Consider the following 21,972-nt stretch of genomic DNA (forward strand, 5'->3'; position numbering starts at 1 on the left):
ATTCTAACATGCAAATGATAATGCAATCGCCTACAGATTTAGTAATACTTAGTTATTTTGGGAAAGAATATTTCTATGATCTGACAAGTTCTGAACCTAGTGTGTATATATGAATAGTATCATAGATTAACATAGTTATTCATTTTTGCAGGTAATATAGAAGAGTTCTGTAAGGCAAATCCAGTGGCAGTTAAAGCAGTGCCGAATAATTGTGGACAATATTACAACTGTTCCTCACTATCTCGGTTTGGTACTTATGTTCATGAATGTCCATATCCAGACCTGTTTGATGCTCAACAGCTGACATGTAGGAGTTTCACGGAGGTTCGTTGTGATAACAGGACAGAACCACAAGCACCCTGTAAGTTTGCAAATTTTCATTTGTAATTTCATAATTATGTTCTTATTGACCCAATTTTTTAATCAATTTGAGAAGTCATGAAGTTGGTTGTTGCATATTTTATTTACTGATTGCATTATATTCTGTAAATGTTGAAGTACAAGAATTGGAGAGGTGACTATTTGTTTTAATAACTAGGTTTCACTAATAGTCTAATTTGGCAATACCAGCCATGACACAATTTGTCCCATAAAATCAACCTTTAATGTGTCCTCATGGAACAGCAAAAATTCCCCAAAATTTTTAACTGTCCTGTATTTTGAAAATCATCACCATTTTGTGGAATCTGTTTTTGTGTGTCGTGTTTTAATATTTGAAGATTTTCAACTACTTGGCCAATTTTTTACCAAAATTTGCAAGTATGTTAAGGAGAACAATAATTGTAATTTTATGGCCTCTGTCCCTTTGGGATAAAACCTCGGAATCCAGTAGTTCTGATGCTAGAGCAGTTGTAATGCATTATTTCTTTAAAAATCTATTTATTTGACTCCTGGAAATCAAACAACAAATTGAATTCACAGTAATGAATAATGGAAGGAAGTCTCAACCAAAATTGTGAAAATCATAGCCCTTGGGTCAGGGGTTTTGTGCTAAGCTAACTACCCAAATAGCAAAATTATTTGCAAAAATTCTGTTTTTGATTAGTTAAGACACGCAGATATGAATTTACAATGTATGAATTATTACAAACACATGGGTTTCCCACCATTTTCTTTGAATTGACCAAAAATCACTATTTTTCAACACCTTGGGTAGTATATTCCATATGTGTCAATCAAGATAAGATTGACTCATATTAACCTTAGAGTTTTAACTTATCTTATTGCTCAGACTCAAAAACTGTACCATCTCAGCCAAAGTAATTGTTGATGAATAGACGATTAATGATTGTTATCTCAATTTGATTTAGGATGTGTACATGTTGCAATCTTTTAATGGTACATGTATTTGTTTTAAGGTGAATATGAGGCTAATGTGTGTGACCCCAGGAATTCCAGCTGTCAGCCATGTTCTTTGCGACTGCCATCATGCAGAGGAATGTCTGATGGAATGCATCCTGTCCCAAACAAACGATGGACTCCGGCTTTCATTGTATGTGTTCAGAACAGAACTTTAGACATAACACAATGCAAAAAGGGTTTCTTCAACCCAAGGGTTAGAAAATGCATGGAGTATGTGGAAAAGGGTGAGTCTCTGTTTATCTATAGAAGGTGGTATAACAGTGGAATCATGTCATAGAGCTAATTTATCTCGTGTTTCCATCAGTTACCCATAATACAAACAAACTATACATTATTATTTATATTTTGTTATTTGATTGTTTCTGATATAGGTTTTATGTCAAGACGAAAGGTTACTTAAGCATAGAATTCTATATATACCACATGTTACCATGAAACTAGAAAGATTTATTTTGACATGCCAATGGTAATCGTAAATAAACTTTGACAGAGTCTTTTACCTAACTTATGATTTTTTACCCCGTTCTTGTTGACAGTTGATGTACCAAATTACTGTGTAGTGCATCCTGGAAACATCTTGCCTGCCCGGGACAACTGTGCTCACTATTATAACTGCAGCATAGTGAACACCCCCCTTCCACCACGGATGACCAGCAGATCCCTCCTCAGTTCTCTCATAGACCATGAAGTGGAATGCAGATACCCAGACTTGTTCGATGCATCATCAGGAGGCTGTAGAAACTTTACATCTGTCACCTGTGATAAAAGACCAGAGCCACAAGCACCTTGTAAATTTCATTTGTTTTTTTATGCATTTAAGGAGGAATAACACACTAGTAATTACCTTATTTAGTTTTAAAAAATTAAGTTTTAGTGGAAAGTAATCTGGGGAAAAAATCTAAACCCCTTCTAGACTCGAACTTCACAATCTACAGATCAGCAGTCGATACGTAAACCTACTGAGCTACCCTTCTAGGCAGTTAGATTTAAAAGGAATATACAAGAATTGCTGATATTCATATTTCATTCATGTTTTAAAAGGAAATCAGCCATGATGACGATGTGTTATTCCTCCTTAATTAAGATAAGGATACCCAAATATTTTCAGCTTCTTGGAATCTCCATAGGCAATTTTCATTAAAATTGTTGTATTGTGTGATACTTGGATTACCTTAAAGGTTCATAAGACCTGTGTTTTTATTTTACTTGAATATACTACATGTCTTTCTGAAGACTTTTACATGCAAGTACTTTTATCAATGCTGTTTAATGATGTGTTTTGATAGGTGAATATCTCCAAAACCTTTGTCAGCAATCAGATTTGAATTGTGCACCATGTCCAGAGAGATTGCCTACTTGTGTAGGTAAGGCAGATGGTCCAAATGTGTTCCCATCACGTCTGTGGAAGGCAGACTATGTCATGTGCTACCAGAACAGAACCACTGCTTTGAAGAAATGTTCTAAGGGTTATTTCCATCCAGTCACAAAAACTTGCATAGAATTTGTTGATCCAGGTATTGCAACTTGATTTTTTACGGGGGGGAAATTCATTGTCATATTATAACACTTTGGAAAAATGGTTTGCAAATTAATACAATGTTGTAATCAGCAATATGATCCATTTCACTGGCTTATCTTCCACTCACACAGTTGATGTTCCGGACTACTGTAAAGCCAATCCAACAGATGTCCTTCCAGATCCGGACAACTGCGCCCATTTCTTTGACTGCAGCAACAGAACCACAGCAACCCACCGTGCAGCTTATATTGTAACGCCGCAGTCTTTGTCTCAGGAGTGCACTTATCCAGATCTGTTTGATGCTAACACTCGACAATGTATGCTGTTCACATCTGTAAACTGTCAAACAAGACCTGAACCTATGGCACCTTGTGAGTCTACCCAGTAAACAAAGACATTGTCACAATGTAGCTTAATGGCATAATGATAATTAGTACAGAAATGAAAATTTGTCAGTAGCATTTAGTGTTAATTTTGAATTGAAATTCCTTTGATAGGTCAATATCAACAGAACCTTTGTCCATCTCTTGATACGACTTGTGAAAAGTGTCCTGACCGACTTCCATCATGTAAAGGCATGTCAGATGGCCCACATTTTTTTCCAAGCAAGCAATGGCTCCAAGATTATATCTTCTGCTACAAAAATAGGACCATACAAGTTGTAAAATGTCCAGCTACCCAGTACTTTAATCCTCGACTCAACACGTGCACAGACATTGTTGAACCTGGTGATTATATTTTTGATTTATCAGGAGAATTAAACAGATTGGGTTATGCTTACTAGCTTTTTTTTTGTTGTTAGCAAAAAAGTTGATAAATAATTTTCTGTTGTGTATTTATATGGTGTATTTATATGGTAGTTTCTAATTTTTTGTTGCATATTTTTATGGTAGTTTTTATTTTTCTGGTGTGTATTCATATGGTAGTTTTCTCATGTTTTTTTTTTGGTTGACAGTTGATGTTCCATATTACTGCCCTGTCCATAGAAATGAAATAATCCCCGATCCAGACAACTGTGCCAAATTTTACAACTGCTCAGATGTCTCTCATTCGGAGTGCTCCTATCCAGATCTCTTCTCTGTGGTGACATCCAAATGTGAACGATTTTTGTCCACGATATGTGACCACAGACCAGAACCTCAAGCTCCATGTAAAAATTTTCATAGTTCATCAATTTGTTAAGGTAAATCTATTGTGTGTCTGTTATTTCTTTTAAATACTCCGTGTCTTTGTCCTTACAGGTGAATATGATCAGAACCTATGTCCAAAGAAGAGCTCAAATTGCACTGTCTGTCCTGTAAGACTGCCCAGTTGTAGAGGTCTTCCTGATGGCATTCAGCCGGTTCCCAGCGAGCTGTGGGGTGAAAGATACCTAACCTGTTTACTTAACAGAACACTGGCTGTAAACAAGTGCCCTAGATCATCAGTATTTGATCCAGTTCTACTTCAGTGCAGGGAAACCATTCCTCCCAGTATGTTCATGTTTTCTATCAAAGGAACACTACAAGTAGAATGTTATACCCTAAAACTTTCATATTTAACATTGTGTGTTCCTTGTATTATGACTTACATACACCAACTTGACATACCCTATTGTCTTCATAGTATTTTAGCATAAAAAAGTAATTGAAATGTTGGGGGGAGACTTCTCTCTCTCTCTCTCTCTCTCTCTCTCTCTCTCTCTCTCTCTCAACAGAAAAATACATGCCCTATGAGTGAGATTGCCTTTAAAAAAAATTTTTTGACTTCTTGCAGAAAATATTGATGACTTTTGTAAGTCTAAGTCAGGCACCATTAGAGCACATCCTACAAACTGTGCTCAGTATTACAACTGTTCTCAGACATCCACGTGGGGTGACCACCTGTTTGAATGTCCATATCCAGAGCTTTTTGACTCAATCACCAAATCGTGCCAGAATTTTACTTCTGTGTCATGTGCTCAGCGTCAGGAACCAATGGCTCCATGTAAGTAGAATTATTACTAAATAAGTAATTAGAAAGGTGTTTAACTTAGTACATGCATTGCTTGTAGCTGCAGTTCTGAAGATAGTGAGATTGCAAGCTAAATGAAAGCATTTAGTTAGTTGGATGGATAGGTTGTGGCATACTGTCATAAACCAATAGAAGTGAAGTCTAAGCTTCATTGATAAAGGACTCCAGGTTTTGTGTTTATGGTCAACTTACCTACAATATGACCAGGCCACATTCAAAGGTATTCATGTTTGATGTCTTGTTCTATCATGTGTGTCTTTATTCACAGGTGACTACAGACAAAACAGGTGTTTGATATCAGACAAAACTTGTCGTCCTTGTCCAAGTAGACTTCCATCTTGTGTAGGATTACCTGATGGCAAAAATCCAATGGTGGGCTTCATGTGGAAACCAAAGTATGTTGTCTGCTATAGAAACAGAACTGTGGGGACCGAAGAATGTTCTAATGGAGAATATTTCCATCCAAGGAGACGTATCTGCCTAAAACCTGTACATCCAGGTAATGAGGACAGTATTGCTAATATTCTTATGTGTTTGAATGTGTCTAAAGAAACCCTTTACATTATCTAGTATTTGATTTTACAGTTGACGTACCTGATTATTGTAAGGCAAACCCAAGTAAGATTTTGCCAGATCCTTACAACTGTGGTCAGTTTTTCAATTGTACGAAGGGAGCAACTACACTGAGGTCTCAAGCTCCTAAGTCTCTCGGATTGTTCAGGATGGAATGCAGCTACCCAGACTTGTTTAGTGACAGTTCTAGTCGATGTGAACATTTTGAGACAGTGGCATGTGGAAAGCGACCAGAACCACAAGCACCATGTAAGTTCTCCGTAATTAGAAGTTTCATTGCTGCTTTGAATGAGTTTTTCTCATATTTATCAACATCAATTGAAAAGGATTATCCTTATATATGTGAAATGCATGTTCTCACACATGATGTTTAAAATGGTTGAAATGAACATATAATACACACAAATAGAATATACATATAACATGGTTGGTTTCAACAGACATGAAACATATGTTGCACATCTTGCTCTGTAGAAGGCTTTAGATTCATAGAAGGAAAGCATTTTCAAAATTTAACACAAGCATTATAGGTCATGAACCATTTGGTACAATCATTAATGAGTGCAATTCACATGATAGTTTATTAGAGATTTTGAATAAGTCTACGGAATATGGCTATTAATCCTATAGGTCAGTATGAGCAGAACCTATGCAAGGCAACAGATAGTAATTGTCAGCTGTGTTCCAATCGCCTGCCTACCTGTGTGGGTCTCAGTGATGGAGATCACGAGTTTCCGAGCAAGCTTTGGCAGAGAGATTTCATTATTTGTTTCAAGAACAGGACCATCAGCATTACATCATGTGAAGATGGCTTATACTTCAACCCAAGAACAAGGAAATGTCTATCAGCTGTGGAAAAGGGTTAGTGTACCGGTCATGTAGTATGTTCATGTACCAGTATTGATGTACCAGTCGTGTTATATGTACCTGTACCAGTATTGATGCAGTCAACATTTATAAGGAAACTGGCTTCCAGTTTCAAATATAATTCTGTAGTTACTTTTGTGAAAACTTCAAATTAAATGATTTTGGGTAGATCGAGAGATCATAATGAAAGAATCTCAAATTATGAAAGTTGACTCCTTCATCCAGTTAGATATTTGGTTTTTTTTTAAAAAGAAAGTTTCATTGAACATGATATCTTTCGTTACTTATTCTTTTATTATTTTTCTAGTCTATTCTATTCTAGTTTATCTGATCAAGTTTTGTCTGTCTTGGTCATCTGTTAACTTTACATTTTTACAAAGATGGGTGAAGAGAATTCAAGTTTATCATAATGAAGGACTCCCTTTTAAAGAGGAAATAATTAAAAGGATACAGTGAAGTGTTTAAAAATTTCTTAAGAACCATTGGGACAGAAAAGCCATAACTAGCATAGAAGCTTCCTTATATTATAAAGCTTCAAGTGGGCTCAAATCATTAATGGAGTCAGGGTGGGGCCACAATAGGAGTTTACTTTAAAGGAATATATAAGAAAATTTGTAGGAATATTTAGAAAATTTGTTTTCTTACTTATCTCCTGTTAAAAAATCCAGCAAGGGTGCAAGCATCCTCATGTAGGATGGATTCCAGTTTGTTCACATCATGACCCCCAAATACAAGATAGGGTCACAAGAGAGAGGCATAATTGGGATTTTAAGTTTTTCATGGGAAAATGCAATAGCTCAGGCGAGCAGTGTGGCCCATGGGCCTCACGTTTAAAGCTAAAGAGTGAATGTAGAAAAGACTATATATGATAATGTGCTAACATATACCCTGATAAAGTATTAGAAACTTAAAATGATCCAAATTTATGTGTAATATTCATGAATTATGCTATTGGTTGATTTTTTTTTTTAAATTAGCGACTACTGTTCCAATCTTTGGGAAGTTTGGGATACCTGAGAAATGAGTAATGAAAAAGGGCAGAATAAATCTAAACAAGTTTCTGTTGTTTGTACCTGCTGACCTTCATTTTATAGCTGTACTGTCATGGTACTAGTATAGTCGATTTTGAGGGATCAACTGCAACTACAACTACTACAACAAGTTTAATTGAGTAATTGGTGGACAATGCAATAAACATGGGGAAAATACTATGTTTGTTTTTAAAGTACTTTTTAAAATGGTTATTAGATAAATTTTAAGTTGCATATGATTGCTTAATGTATTTAGCACACATCTGATGAAAGTAAACCTCTGATGATATTTACACAAGTACCACGAGAGCTACACTGGTGATCTAAACAGAGATCTGAAAAGAGTGATTCTTTTATGCCGCCTGTAGATTGTACAAACTTTTGGGCTTAGAATTCCTTTATAAAAGACTGCATAATGCACAATACCTTACAGTATATATGTCTATCTTGAAATGTAGTTCTAGGGATGCAGAAGATAGTGATGACATGTACCACACAGATCTTCAATTCTTTGTATGGATCTATTTTAGATAAGTAGAATGCACAAAGAATGACTTTATATCAAATAAACCACCTATATCTGTGACTATGATTTGCAGTTGATGTTCCCAGTTACTGCATGGTACACAAGATGGCCATATTGCCAGACCTACAGACCTGTGCTAAGTACTTTAACTGCTCAGACTATGGAGGAAGCCATGTTGAATGCAGATACCCAGATTTGTATTCCATACAAGAGAAAAGATGTGTCAATTTTACCAAGGTTAAGTGCGATTCCCGACCAGAACCTCAAGCTCCATGTAAGAACCATTTGTCATTGAGTAGAGTGTTTTAAAAATTCTACCTATGATAGGAATGGTGAGATTTATTTTTTAATATGAAAGACTACTGTAACTTGTAGAAAAAATTAACAGCTAGCCCCTTCTTTATCTAGCTGGTGAGGTTCTGTATTGCGAGTTTTTTCCACTGATGTAAATTTGGGTAATTTTATCAGATAGCTGTTGTATCACTGTTGTATCATACAGCTGTTGTATCACTGTTGTATCAGATGGCTGTTGTATCACTGTTGTATCAGGTAGTTGTTGTATCAGACAGCTGTTGTATCACTGTTGCATCAGACAACTGTTGTATCACTATTGTATCAGATAGCTGTTGTATCACTGTTGTATCAGATAGCTGTTGTATCATACAGCTGTTGTATCACTGTTGTATCAGATAGCTGTTGTATCAGGTAGCTGTTGTAACAGATAGCTGTTGTATCACTGTTGTATCAGATAGCTGTTGTATCAGATAGCTGTTGTATCACTGTTGTATCAGATAGCTGTTGTATCACTGTTGTATCTGGTAGCTGTTGTATCAGGTAGCTGTTGTAACAGATAGCTGTTGTATCACTGTTGTATCAGATAGCTGTTGTATCAGATAGCTGTTGTATCACTGTTGTATCAGATAGCTGTTGTATCACTGTTGTATCAGATAGCTGTTGTATCAGGTAGCTGTTGTAACAGATAGCTGTTGTATCACTGTTGTATCAGATAGCTGTTGTATCAGATAGCTGTTGTATCACTGTTGTATCAGATAGCTGTTGTATCACTGTTGTATCTGGTAGCTGTTGTATCACTGTTGTATCAGATAGCTGTTGTATCACTAGGATAACAGGGAAAGTATATAGCCTCTTTTGAGGATTGAACCAGAAATCTCTGATACATTCAGAATAGTTCAGTGCCCAACCAGTCAAGCTTTAAGGTTAACTTGCTAGTCAGAACTAGAAGGACAGTTATATATCTAACAATACCACATCAGGTAGCTGTTGTATCAATGATGAGCAGTCTAAACAGCATCATTTAGGAATCAAATAGTGTTTTGCTTGTGTAGCGGTCAGTTGGGTTCAATTGCTGATGGCCAGTTGGCTCAGTTGGTAGAGCACCTGACTAGAGATTCGGGGGCCCCTGGTTCGAATCCCGGTCTGGTCTGTTGCATTTTCTTCCTTCCAGTTACACTTGAAACAAATAATTCATATTGGTGTTTTTACATAAATGGTTATGTTTATTTTGCAACAATCTAGTTTTGCTATCTTCACAACTATGCACTTTCAGAATGCAAAAAATTAGAAGCAAACATGAAAGTGGCTTCTACAAGTAAAAACAGTATTATGTAACCACAACAATTACAGCTCATGAAAATACATTATTCATGTAAATAATGTTACAGTGTTTAATTTGTAGGTGAATATACTCAAAACTTGTGTCGTCCTGGAGATCAAGGTTGCCGTCTGTGTCCTGAGAGACTTCCATCTTGTGTTGGTGTTCCTGATGGGGACCAGCCATTCTTGGGACGATTATGGAAACCAGAATTTGTCACTTGTTTCCATAATAGAACAATTTATCTTCAACGTTGTTCAAATGGATATTTCCATCCATTGAAAAAGCTGTGTGTTACCATTGTACCTCAAGGTGAAGGAATGTTAGCATGTTCTTTTATAAGGATTCAGAATTAGAATAAACTGCAGTAAGGAAAACCCCAGAGAAGTTTCTATGAAACAGAACGCCCCTCAATAAAATGAAATTATCTTTTTTGGCAGTTGATGTTCTGGACTACTGTAAAGAAAACCCCAACAGCATTATAGAGGATTCTAGCAGTTGTAATAAATTTTACAACTGTAGTCAGTTGTCTGCTGGAAGACCACTAACACCAACAGAGTGCCAATATCCTGATCTGTTTTCATCGGTGACCAGATCCTGTCAGATGTTCACATCAGTCTCCTGTCATCTCAGACCAGAACCCATGGCACCCTGTAAGCTATTACTTAACGTCTGATTAACAATACATTAATATGGATCGTCTAATTGGTGCCATCACAAATTGAACCCAATAAAAAGCCTTGGTATGTTTTGGTATAAGCCTTGGTATGTTTTGGTATAAGTCTTGGTATGTTTTGGTATAAGTCTTGGTATGTTTTGGTATAAGGGGATTCATGCTTACTGAAATAAACAAACATGGACAATTCTAAAATTGTTTTCGAAGACCTTGAAGTTGATAATTCATGATTCCTAGATTAGAAGTTAAAGCCCTAGGGTGGGGCAATATGGCACATGTTCTGAAAATGCTAATGTCTTTGAAAATTATTTTCTTTACTCCTATAAACAGTAAAAATAAACAAGTTCTTTAATTGTTAGTCTGAGGTTCATGGCCCAGGGTTAGACTACTATGAAAGTGGATATTTACATGTGGGTGAAATTTACACAGAGTACACTGTTGGATGATAAGGGTATAAATTTCCTCTATTTGTATATTTTTAAGAGGATCACATTTTTTTATGAGTAGATGTATAGTTGAACTTCAGTATCTCAAACACTGGTATTTCAAACACCAGTATCTCGAATACCACGGATATGTCAAAGTGATTTGGAAGTCTCAACCACTTATTCTTCAAGTATTTTACCTTTGATATCTCAAATCCTCAGATATCTCCCAAGTTTTTTTTCTTGATCTCATGGAGTTCAAGATAACGAGGTTTGACTGTATATCAGTCGTGTATCCTGGTCCTGCAGTACTTGTAGTCACATTTCAGTTTCATGACTGAAAAATAAGATGGCATGACTTGATGATTTGTCTGAGTAGTCACCCAAAGTGATGAAAGTTTTACTGTAGAAAAAAGTGTACAGATATATATAGATCAGATTTTTCCATAGTGATTTCATCATGATAGATTGTAATTTAAAGGTCAGTATGAGCAGAATCTATGTGATCCAAGAAACACAAGTTGTGCCCCATGTCCGGAGCGTCTGCCAAGCTGTGTGGGAGAGGCTGATGGAGAGCATTATTTCCCAGGACAGCAGTGGACAGCTGCTTATATAGTCTGCTACAAAAACAGGACCATTGATGTTTCCAAGTGTTCTGCACTTCACCAATATTTTCATCCTGTTTTAAAGAAATGCATGACAGATGTAGCTAAAGGTAAACTTGGTTAATTGATTTTGATTTGAATATATTTTATTGTATGATGATGTATCAATACAAATGCTTTGGACTTGGGTTATAATAACTGACAAGGTCTTGACTCGATAGATGATATGACAGTGCATTTTATTTTTGTTTTGATGATTTGAAACCAATGAGCCATTCCTTTCACCAGGAGATGTACATAATTTCTGTCAGTCAAATCCAACTGCTGTGGTAAAAAGCCTGGAAAACTGTGCGCAGTATATCAATTGTTCATCCAGGAACACCAAACTAGGAAATTTTAAACAGGAGTGTGTATATCCAGATCTGTTTTCTGATGTAACCTTCAGATGTGAAAAATTCCAAGCTGTCTTGTGCAAGAATAGACCTGAGCCACAAGCACCATGTAAGATATCAGTATTAAAATTTTATTGTACCTAGAAATCAATTTGGGTTGCAATGGAAATTATTTTGCATTGGATATGAACAATACATTGCATTATGAGAATTTTGAGTTGGGTTTTTTATAGGTCAATATGAGCAGAACATTTGTTCACCTGGAGATTTGTCCTGCGAGCCATGTCCTGAGAGACTGCCTAGTTGTGTGGGGTATGGTGATGGAGCTCAACCTATATCTGGCAGGGAGTGGACCAGTTCTTATGTCATCTGTCTACAGAACAGAACAATAGATATCCGCAACTGCACTCAAAATGCCACATTTAATCCAAACACACATCAGTGTATCAACAGAATTGACCAGAGTAAGAGGACTGATATTCTATTTCATGGACATTTTGATGTTTTTGTCATCACCAATTATTTTATGGTTTATTATCAGGGATGTTACTAAATATTGCAGAATTGTTAATTTATTTACTTCAACTTGTTTTAATTGATGAAACAGTAAAATCTTTGTCTCAAGAACCACATGGGCACAATTCGAATTTTTAAAAAAAACTATGCAAGTTTCCTCATGTCGTGTAGATTCAAGTTCATACCATAATCTCCAGGGCCATATTAGGGTTTACATGAGAATATCTTAAAGAATCTTCTCAAGAACCACCAGAATACAATTTGTCAATCAATATTAAAGCATCCTTTAATATGTATGTAGTGTACAAAAAAAAGGTTTTTTTTTCATGCCATGACCTCCAGGACAAGGACAGACCCACAGAATCTACACAGGAATGTGTAGGAAAGTTCTTCATAAATCTTCTCAAGAACCACAAGGATACAAATTGTCAAATTAATGTAGATTAAAGTTTGTTCACACAATGGATCTTAGGACGAAAATGGGTTCTCAATGGCTTTTAATTTGTTTTTATATGAGAGAATGCAACTGCACAGGTGAGCTTTATGACCAATGAGCTCCTTATTTGATATATGGATGGTAAATTGGGACTAAAATCATTCCTAAATGTTGAAAACTGAAGCTACACATCAGCTTTTCACAAATGAAATTTATTAAAAATGAAACTGTTGAATATCATGTCACTATTTTATTGATAGATAACATTGGTTCCTACTGTAAGGCTAATCCCAGAGCAATTAAGTCACATCCTACAAATTGTGCTCAGTTTGTCGACTGTTCTGCCATCAACTCACCATATGGAAAGTATATTCAGGAATGTACCTACCCAGACCTGTTTTCTGTGACCACCATGAGCTGTCAGAAGTTTGAATCAGTGTCCTGTATTCCTAAAAATGAACCACAAGCTCCATGTAAGTGAAGACTGTGTAAAGGTTTCTCACAATGAACCACAAGCTCCATGTAAGTGAAGACTGTGTAAAGGTTTCTCACAATGAACCACAAGCTCCATGTAAGTGAAGACTGTGTAAAGGTTTCTCACATAGTCCAACACTTTTAAGAGTAGATTTATGTTCTGCATGCACTTGTCAAATTCAAAATCATTGTTAAGAATAGAGATCACGCTGATTCCAGGAAAGAGGAATATTCACATTTAAATTTGCTTGAAGTTGATTAGATATTTCTATAGAAAAGTACATGTACTATTCTGCTGTGCAGGTGAATACATACAGAACGTGTGCCCGGGTGGAGACCCTGTTTGTGAGCCCTGTCCTGAACGCATGCCAAGCTGTATTGGTTTACCAGATGGTCGCAATCCTCACCCATATCATATATGGGGCTCTAGTTTTATCATGTGCTACAAGAATCGTACACTTCATATAGACCAATGTCCAGCTGAGGAATACTTCCACCCTAGGGAAAGGACCTGTAAAATGGTTGTCAAAACTGGTACTAGTTCTCACACTCTCTATATGCTTAGCATTTTAATCATGCAATCTCAGATTGATCAGACAGAAATTTTAAAAAGAGTTAGATCTCTGTAAAAGAAGTGTCTGATACCATGGTTTTTGCCTTCAGTTGATGTTCCCGACTACTGCTCTGTTCATCCTAAGGCTGTGCTGCCTGATCTGGACAATTGTGCTCGCTTCTTTAACTGCTCAGATCCAAGAATCTACAAGGAGTGTAAATACCCAGATCTGTTCTCAAGGCTGACCTTAACCTGCCAAGTCTTCACCACAGTCAAATGTGAAAATAGGAAGGAACCTCAGGCACCCTGTGAGTAGAATGAAGTTTATCTTTTTAATTACTTGTTCTTATAAAGTAATTTTTATACCTTCAGAATGTCATTTAATCATATGATAACCAGATTTGTCTGTATTAAGATTTAGTGAAGTATTGATCAGTGATTACTATAATTCTTTGCAGGTGAATATGAGCAGAACCTGTGTACAGTATCTTCCCCAAGTTGTGAACTGTGCCCACTAAGACTGCCAACATGTGTTGGTAAATCTGATGGAAACCATAGTTTTATAGGCCACCTTTGGGAACCTCTTTACATCACATGTTATAAAAACAGGACAATCCAGATAGCCAAATGCCCACATGGATACTTCCATCCTTTGAACAATGTTTGCCAGTCAAAAGTAGGACATGGTAAGTAATTTTAAGCTTTTCAACAAGTGAATCAATAAAATTTCTTTCTAGACAATATATTTGAATTTATACCTGTACAAATTTTATTTGTTGTGACTACTGTTCACGCAGATGGTGCCCCTGACTACTGTAACATCCATCCTAATGCTGTTGTTGCCAAGGAAGACAATTGTGCTCAGTATTACAACTGCTCCCTCTCTGCCAAGCGCTTTGCCAGCAGTCAGGTGCAAGAATGCACCTACCCTAACCTGTTTTCAAGGATTACACTAAAATGTGAGAAATTTACTTCAGTGGCCTGTGATAGCAGACTGGAACCCCAAGCCCCATGTAAGTATGATTCTACGGACACCCTCAATAGATGGTGTAGAACTTAAAACTGTCTCGTTTTCTGGAGATGTACAAAGATAAAATGAAAAAACGCTTCAAGTGAAACGTTGACTTCAAATTATTCTTTTACAATGGATTTGTCATGTTTTTCTTTGTTGACTGTGACATATGTTATGAAAATATTTGTTTACTCGGATTTAAGAAACAGTATTAGGGCTACCTTATTTGCAGCTTCAATTGAGTCCATGTATTTTGTATACAGTTATTATGATTAGACTTTTTTTTTTTTCATGAATAGATTTGTTTGTTCCAGGTGAATATGATCAGAATAAGTGTCGTCCTCTTGACCCATCATGCCAGCCCTGTCCGGAGCGACTGCCAAGCTGTGTAGGACTCTCCAATGGCTTTCAACCAATGCCAGGGTACCGGTGGACAAACAGATATATGGAATGCCAGATGAATAGGACAATCCAGACTTTAAGATGCTCACCAGGATGGGTCTTCAATCCCATAACCAATGCTTGTGTGAAATATATACTGCAAAGTAAGCATGCGAGAATCTCAGCAATTATATACTGCAAAGTAAGCATGCGAGAATCTCAGCAATTATATACTGCAAAGTAAGCATGCGAGAATCTCAGCAATTATATACTGCAAAGTAAGCATGCGAGAATCTCAGCAATTATCAAAGATACTCAGTACACTTGTTTGAATGCAAGTATTTGTTGCAGTGCCATGTTCTTCCATGTGTATTTTGTAGCTTGTAGAAATTGGAGTCTTGTTTCTAATTACAAGTGCTGTTATATTCAAGATTGACTGTCATTCACATGTTGATTAGATATATCCAAGTACACTCAAGATAAAAGACAGCACATATCTGCTTCATACTTGGATATTTTATTGACCATGGACATTAACTGAATGACTTCAGATTCTATAGTATCAATTTTCCATATTTATATGGCAGTATTCCATTATTGTCTTGATATGGTGGTTATGTTTCACAACTGATTTTATATGCGAAAGCATGTTCTGAATATGATCAATTTTTAAAACCAAGATGGGCTACTGACAATTTTTTTATGTTATTGGGGTTACAACAGTCTCATTTTAAAGTCAGCATTTCAAAAATCATTAATATGATGATCTAATTTGCAAATTCAACCTGTCATTAGGTCAAATGCTGTCTAATGTGTTTTAACCTATTGTTAAGCTGTTACTGGTTTTGAATAGGAATTACTCCATTTACAAATGTACCTGATCAAGATAAAGGACTCAAGGCAGGTTACTAACAGTCAACAGGAGATGCTTACTTCTCCTAGGCACCTGATCCCACCTATGGTGTTTTCAGGGGGGGGGGGGGGATCTTCACATTTTCATTGTAAAATACTACCATTTTCTTGAACGCTGTCACCTACAAATTTTAGATATATCCTGAGGTTTCATTTACACTGTATGTTGTTTATGAAGGAAGATACACTTCTTGGGACATATTTCAGGTTATGTGTTGGATTACTGTCAATACCATCCAACAAGCATAATACCAGACCCAGTCAACTGTGCTTTGTATGTGAACTGTTCAACTGGTAGGACACGGTTCGGAGACCACAAACTGGAATGTTCCTACCCTCAGCTGTTTGATATTTCCTCTGGAATATGTAAGGACTTTGATGAAGTAGACTGCAGTGGGAGGAAGATTCCACTGGAACCATGTGACTATGAGCAGAACATTTGTCTCCAGGGAGATAACTCTTGCCAGCCTTGTCCTGAGAGATTCCCTAGTTGTGTTGGATTGCCAGATGGTGCTAATCCTGATCCCAGATCTCTGTGGTCAGACAGCTACATCAGATGTTTCCACAACAGAACAGTGGCTGTGGAGACCTGTCCCAGTGGATACTTTAACAGCAGAACAAGACAGTGCACAGTATACGTCAATCCAGGTCAGCTGGTTTTTCTATTGAAATTGTCAGTCTTTTAAAGTGTTCAGTAATCTGAAGTGTTCTTGGTCTATTATGGTATAGAAAATACTTTATTCATATAAAATGAGTGGATAAAGCAAAAGGTTATTCATGCCTACTGAAACCCTTTCCATAAAAGTTTTCTGATGTGTGAACATATTTTACAAGTACAAGCATTTATAAGAGGTGCGATCAAAATGTTTATGGACTAGATCAGTTGTAGAAATGACATTCATCAACATCATTGATACATTTTTCATTTTATGATGCTGGTCTGCATACCTTTTAATAAACCTCTTATAGATATCATGCTCACTCAGTTTGAAAATGGATACTTGATGTGTGTTTTCTGTGACAGTCATTTTCAGTCTTTGATAGTTTGATTGGACAAAACAAAGCTGCACTTTATTGTGTTTGGAATACAAGTGATTTTTCTTTTTACAGTTGATGTAACTGAGTACTGTAAATATCACCGTGATTTTTCTTTTTACAGTTGATGTAACTGAGTACTGTAAATATCACAGTGATTTTTCTTTTTACAGTTGATGTAACTGAGTACTGTAAATATCACTGTGATTTTTCTTTTTACAGTTGATGTAACTGAGTACTGTAAATATCACCGAGCTGCAGTTTTGCCCAGCCCTGACAACTGTGCCAAGTATTACGATTGTAAACGACTGACCAACTCATTACAGGAATGCCCTTATCCTTCCCTGTTCTCACAAAGTACCAACAAGTGTGAACAGTTCTCTACAGTAGTTTGCAGTTCTCGTCCAGAGCCTGTTGCACCATGTATGTTACCAAAAATATCAGATCATTTATTGTAAACATTGTTGCATGCATGTTCTTCATTTACTTAAATTCATTGTGATTGGTTGAATTTTTGGTTGTGTGGATGGATTGATCCACAAACCTATCAGTGTTTTATGTCCATGTATAATGTGCATTTCTGCTCTTCTAAATATTAAAATCCATGCCATTGTGTTTTTAGCTCACCTGAACCGAAGGTTCAAGTGAGCTTTTCTGATCACATTTTGTCTGGCGTCCGTCTGTCTGTCTGTCCCCAAAGAATTTTGTAATGAAAAAAAAGTATCAGCAATGTATGGTAATCTTATGATATTGAAGGTGAAAAGTCAGCACATTTCCTAGAGACAGTAGTTTCACTTGTTCAAATTTAAATATTTACATTTCACTGTATTTTTCATTTAAAAGGTTTTTGCATATTCCATTCAAGAATTTTTCACTCCTATAGAAACATTACCAATTTTAAGTGAAGTGCTACAAACTTAGACCTATGCATGACACTCAGGGCCATAGCAATGAGGGTCCTTTGTTGTTACAATGTCTACCATGAAATGAGACCTCCAATTTCAAGGTCGTATCTGAAAGACGTCTAATGCGGGGCACTTGGTGAAGGAACAATCACCGTCTATGTTAAACGTCTTAGGTTTGACTCGTTGTTGGAATCAGGAATTGAACCTGGGCCTCCTGGTTGCAAAGAGCAGAAAATAGTCCCTTAGTGTAGGAAAATAGTAAACATTTGATTTTATATTGGGGGAAAAATCACTAGCAGTGTACTGAATGTATTTTGACATACATCCTCCTGAACAAGTTTGAAAATGTCTTATTCCCTTTTAAACAACGAATCATCAAAGAGCAAAGTTTTTCAATGTTTTCTTAATGTGACTTTTTTCATTTTCAGGTCAATATGATCAAAACAAATGTCCTTCTAGTGACCCAGATTGTGTGCCCTGTGTAGAGAGGCTGCCTAGCTGTGTCGGTCTGTCAGATGGAAACAACATCTTCCCAACAAGGTCTTACACAAGATGGTACATCAAGTGCTACCAAAACCGCACTACAGAAGTCACACAGTGTCCACCGAATACTATATTTGATATCAATAAGTACACATGTACTTCCTCAGTGGATGGCAGTATGTATTCTATTTCACAAGAATTGATGGTTACGTGTTCCTTGTCAATCAAAAATATATGTTTGGATATAACATTTGTGATTTTAGGAGATATGATCATACCTGGTATCTGACGTGGTGTTTTAGTCAATTCAAATGCATAGAATTATTAGTATTGTAAGAGTTTGTTTCCAGAAAACAGTCATAAATATGCTTCATCTTATTTCTTGAATATTTTCCTTATACATACATGTAATGTAATTCAGATCGGTGGGAGCAGTTCTGCAGAGTTAATCCCCAAGCCATTCAGCCACACCCGGTGAACTGTGCTCAGTATTACAACTGTACTGCTCTGATGTCTGGGGAAGGCCCACTTCTTCAGGAATGTAAATACCCGGACCTCTTTTCACCCACCACTCTTAGATGTGACGATTTCCAGTCTGTGTCATGTGGTGCCCGGCATGAGCCTCAGACTCCATGTAAGATGTTAAATTGTTGAGAGTTGCTTATGATTAATGGTTTTAGGTGCAGCATGCTTGTTCTATTTGTTCATCATTACAAGTCTGATTTAATCTTGCAGGTGAATACAAACAGAACTTATGTTCATCCAGCGACATGAACTGCAAACCATGTCCAATCCGTCTGCCCAGCTGTTTGGGTCTGAACAATGGGAACTATCCCCATCCAAGTCACCTGTGGGGTCAAGACTACATTATGTGCTTCCACAATAGAACTATAGAAGTATTAAACTGCAGGGATGGGTATTTCAACCCAAGGACTCGCAGATGCACCAGCTTTGTTGATCCAGGTTTGTATCAATTTCAGATATCAAATACAAATCAAATGCATTTTCAGCTAAAAAGTACTCAGCACATACCTTCAAAAACAAACATCTACACTACAGGTGATTTTGATTTTTGTGTTTGCAGTTGATGTGATCTCTTATTGCCGTGCCTACCCAACAGCTATCATTGCACAGCCATGGAACTGCGCCCAGTTCTTTAATTGTACACATCGCCAGTCTAGGTTTGGTGGTTATCTAGAGGAGTGCCCATACCCCATGCTGTACTCAACTGTGAAACACAGCTGTGTAAATTTTACAACAGTCGACTGTAAATCTAGACCTGAACCACAGGAACCATGTAAGAATCTTATAACCTAACTCGCATCTTTTACGCAATTTGCAATAACATGCTCTGCAACACCAGTTGTTGAAGTACCGGTAATGACAAAGGCATCCATTTTGAAGACTGTATTACTTTGATTAAAGTTTTATTGAATAAATTTTACAACATATGATCATGTCCTTGACATCCTCTTATTTTGATTTGCAGGTGAATATAGACAGAATTTGTGTAGCAGTAAGGATACAAACTGTGCCCCTTGTCCAACACGTCTCCCTAGCTGTGTAGGACTTCCTGACGGTTTGAACTCCCTGGCTGGTGCTCAGTGGACAGCCAAATACATTCTGTGTTACAAAAACAGAACACTTGATGTCAGTACCTGTAAATTGGGGGTGTTTAATCCCGTGAAAAGAGTATGTGATAACCAACTGCGACCAGGTAGGTGTTCAATTTTACATTTCATTTCACACAATTTTCTTTTCACAGGACATTCTACTTGTAAATTTTGAACATAACTTTATTTCAATTGTAGGAAACAAATATTGCCAAGCTAACCCCAGCAGTATCGTGGCCCATCCAGCTAACTGTGCTCAGTATTTCAACTGCTCACAAAGAAATACAAGACTAGGAGGGTACCTGCTGGAATGTCCCTATCCCCTGCTCTTCTCTACAGTCTCTAACTCTTGTCAGAACTTTACCATTACGTCGTGTAACAGTCGATTTGAACCCCAGGCTCCATGTTAGTACATCAGTAGTGATCACATCAATCTTTATTAGGCTAAATAGAATTATATAGCAAGAATTATTTATGTAGTTAGAATGTTTCATTTCAGTCAGAGTCCTTTTTGCAGATGTACTAGATATTGTTTTTGAATTGTAACATTTTATGCCCCTCCCCCTTCGTTGAAAATTGGGGGCATACAGTGTTGCCATGTTTGTCATTTAGTTTTGTTTTTGAGATCATAGACTTAAGTCAGCTTTCTGATCCAAATTTGTTTTCAGCTTTGTTTTGAACTTTTCATATTTTTGACTTTTTCTCGAGAATGAATCAACTTAACTTGCCAATGTGACAAAATATCCTCAGGTATAGGGATTCGAATTCATGGTTGTTGAATGAAAGGTATATTCTTCTCCAAGGGGAAATAACTGGGAAATAGTGAAGATAAGGTGGGGTGCTTGAAAACTCATTTCATTAAGCTCTCTACTAGAAAGCCAATATTTACGTAAAACCTCCTAATATGATATAGGTTCGAGTTTGCTCAAACCATGATCCATGGATCAGGATGGGTCACAAACGTGGTTTAAAGTTTCAGATAGGAATATATAGAAATGATAAGTCATATCAAAGATCAAAGTTGTTTTTTAAAAAATTATCAAGGATACAATTCTGCAATATGTTCAATCAATATGGCATTGCATGTATCCCCTTGTAGTGTAGATTCTCAAGTTTATTCAAACCATAACTTTGAGGGTAGGATGGGGCGATATTTGTTGTATGAAACACACCTTACTGGTATTTGTTGTATGAAACACACCTTACTGGTATTTGTTAAATAATTATGGGTTAAGGCTATTACATGTAACATTGAAAAATTAAATTGGAATTAAGTTTTCCAGACCATTTTTACATACTTGTGGATGTTTACATAATTTTTACTGTAGGGTGTAATTGTGGTTTGTATTGGATCAAATTAAAGTTTTGTTCAGTCAGACATAGTAATATTCCTGTAGATACTTGGACATGGGCAGAAGCATTCATGTTCTTCCAATGTATCTAATCCTAAGATTATTGGGGTGTGTTTTTATGCCATCTAAACTTTCCTTTTCTCGATTATGTAGGTGAATACCTTATGAACAGGGAGCCATCATTAGCTACTCCAAGAAGCTTGGTTTCTTGTCCTGAAAGACTCCCTTCATGCATTGGGCTGTCTGATGGCAGACATGAATTCCCAGGCAGACGGTGGTGGTCAGACTACATAGTATGCTATCATAACAGAACAGTGGAATTATTGCAGTGTTCCCAGGGATACTTCGATCCATACCGACATGTCTGTGTTAAATGGATTCCATTAAGTGAGTGTTATCTTAACTTTTAAACCATTAAAGACTACTACGTTTTATCATAGTACATACTTATGTTGAGACTTGAGCTATCAGGAAAACTCCTCATTAATTACTGTTTTTATTCAGATCACCTTGTGGAGTTCTGTGGTATCCACTCTCAGGTGTCAGTGCCACATCCTGATAACTGTGCACTTTACTTGGACTGCAAGAAGATACACTCATCGAATCCATTACTGGTTCAGGAATGTCCCTACCCACAACTATTCTCCACTCAAACCATGAAATGTCAGCCATTTTATACAGTACAGTGTCATGGAAAGAAAGAGCCCATGGCACCTTGTA

The 21,972-nt window shown here is 36.8% G+C and overlaps 1 protein-coding gene across 1 annotated transcript in view; it reads left to right on the forward strand.

Annotated features, from left to right (window-relative positions):
- LOC125679936 (uncharacterized) overlaps positions 1-21,972 on the forward strand; it is a 70,994-nt gene that overhangs the window by 14,965 nt on the left and 34,057 nt on the right. The window contains exons 13-46 of the mRNA XM_056153383.1: positions 152-361; positions 1,359-1,586; positions 1,899-2,150; positions 2,649-2,876; positions 3,013-3,252; positions 3,379-3,609; positions 3,837-4,031; positions 4,123-4,353; positions 4,637-4,846; positions 5,142-5,372; positions 5,459-5,695; positions 6,077-6,307; positions 7,944-8,144; positions 9,567-9,794; positions 9,923-10,135; positions 11,065-11,298; positions 11,477-11,689; positions 11,814-12,044; positions 12,793-13,005; positions 13,310-13,540; positions 13,670-13,867; positions 14,018-14,245; positions 14,357-14,572; positions 14,886-15,116; positions 16,072-16,512; positions 17,122-17,322; positions 18,233-18,463; positions 18,709-18,921; positions 19,023-19,250; positions 19,372-19,584; positions 19,777-20,004; positions 20,099-20,305; positions 21,406-21,639; positions 21,757-21,969. Coding sequence (XP_056009358.1) covers positions 152-361; positions 1,359-1,586; positions 1,899-2,150; positions 2,649-2,876; positions 3,013-3,252; positions 3,379-3,609; positions 3,837-4,031; positions 4,123-4,353; positions 4,637-4,846; positions 5,142-5,372; positions 5,459-5,695; positions 6,077-6,307; positions 7,944-8,144; positions 9,567-9,794; positions 9,923-10,135; positions 11,065-11,298; positions 11,477-11,689; positions 11,814-12,044; positions 12,793-13,005; positions 13,310-13,540; positions 13,670-13,867; positions 14,018-14,245; positions 14,357-14,572; positions 14,886-15,116; positions 16,072-16,512; positions 17,122-17,322; positions 18,233-18,463; positions 18,709-18,921; positions 19,023-19,250; positions 19,372-19,584; positions 19,777-20,004; positions 20,099-20,305; positions 21,406-21,639; positions 21,757-21,969 — 7,770 coding nt within the window. The remainder of the gene's footprint in view (positions 1-151; positions 362-1,358; positions 1,587-1,898; positions 2,151-2,648; positions 2,877-3,012; positions 3,253-3,378; positions 3,610-3,836; positions 4,032-4,122; positions 4,354-4,636; positions 4,847-5,141; positions 5,373-5,458; positions 5,696-6,076; positions 6,308-7,943; positions 8,145-9,566; positions 9,795-9,922; positions 10,136-11,064; positions 11,299-11,476; positions 11,690-11,813; positions 12,045-12,792; positions 13,006-13,309; positions 13,541-13,669; positions 13,868-14,017; positions 14,246-14,356; positions 14,573-14,885; positions 15,117-16,071; positions 16,513-17,121; positions 17,323-18,232; positions 18,464-18,708; positions 18,922-19,022; positions 19,251-19,371; positions 19,585-19,776; positions 20,005-20,098; positions 20,306-21,405; positions 21,640-21,756; positions 21,970-21,972) is intronic.

The sequence above is a fragment of the Ostrea edulis genome, chromosome 2 (assembly GCF_947568905.1).
Source record: "Ostrea edulis chromosome 2, xbOstEdul1.1, whole genome shotgun sequence".
Lineage (NCBI taxonomy): Eukaryota > Metazoa > Mollusca > Bivalvia > Ostreida > Ostreidae > Ostrea > Ostrea edulis.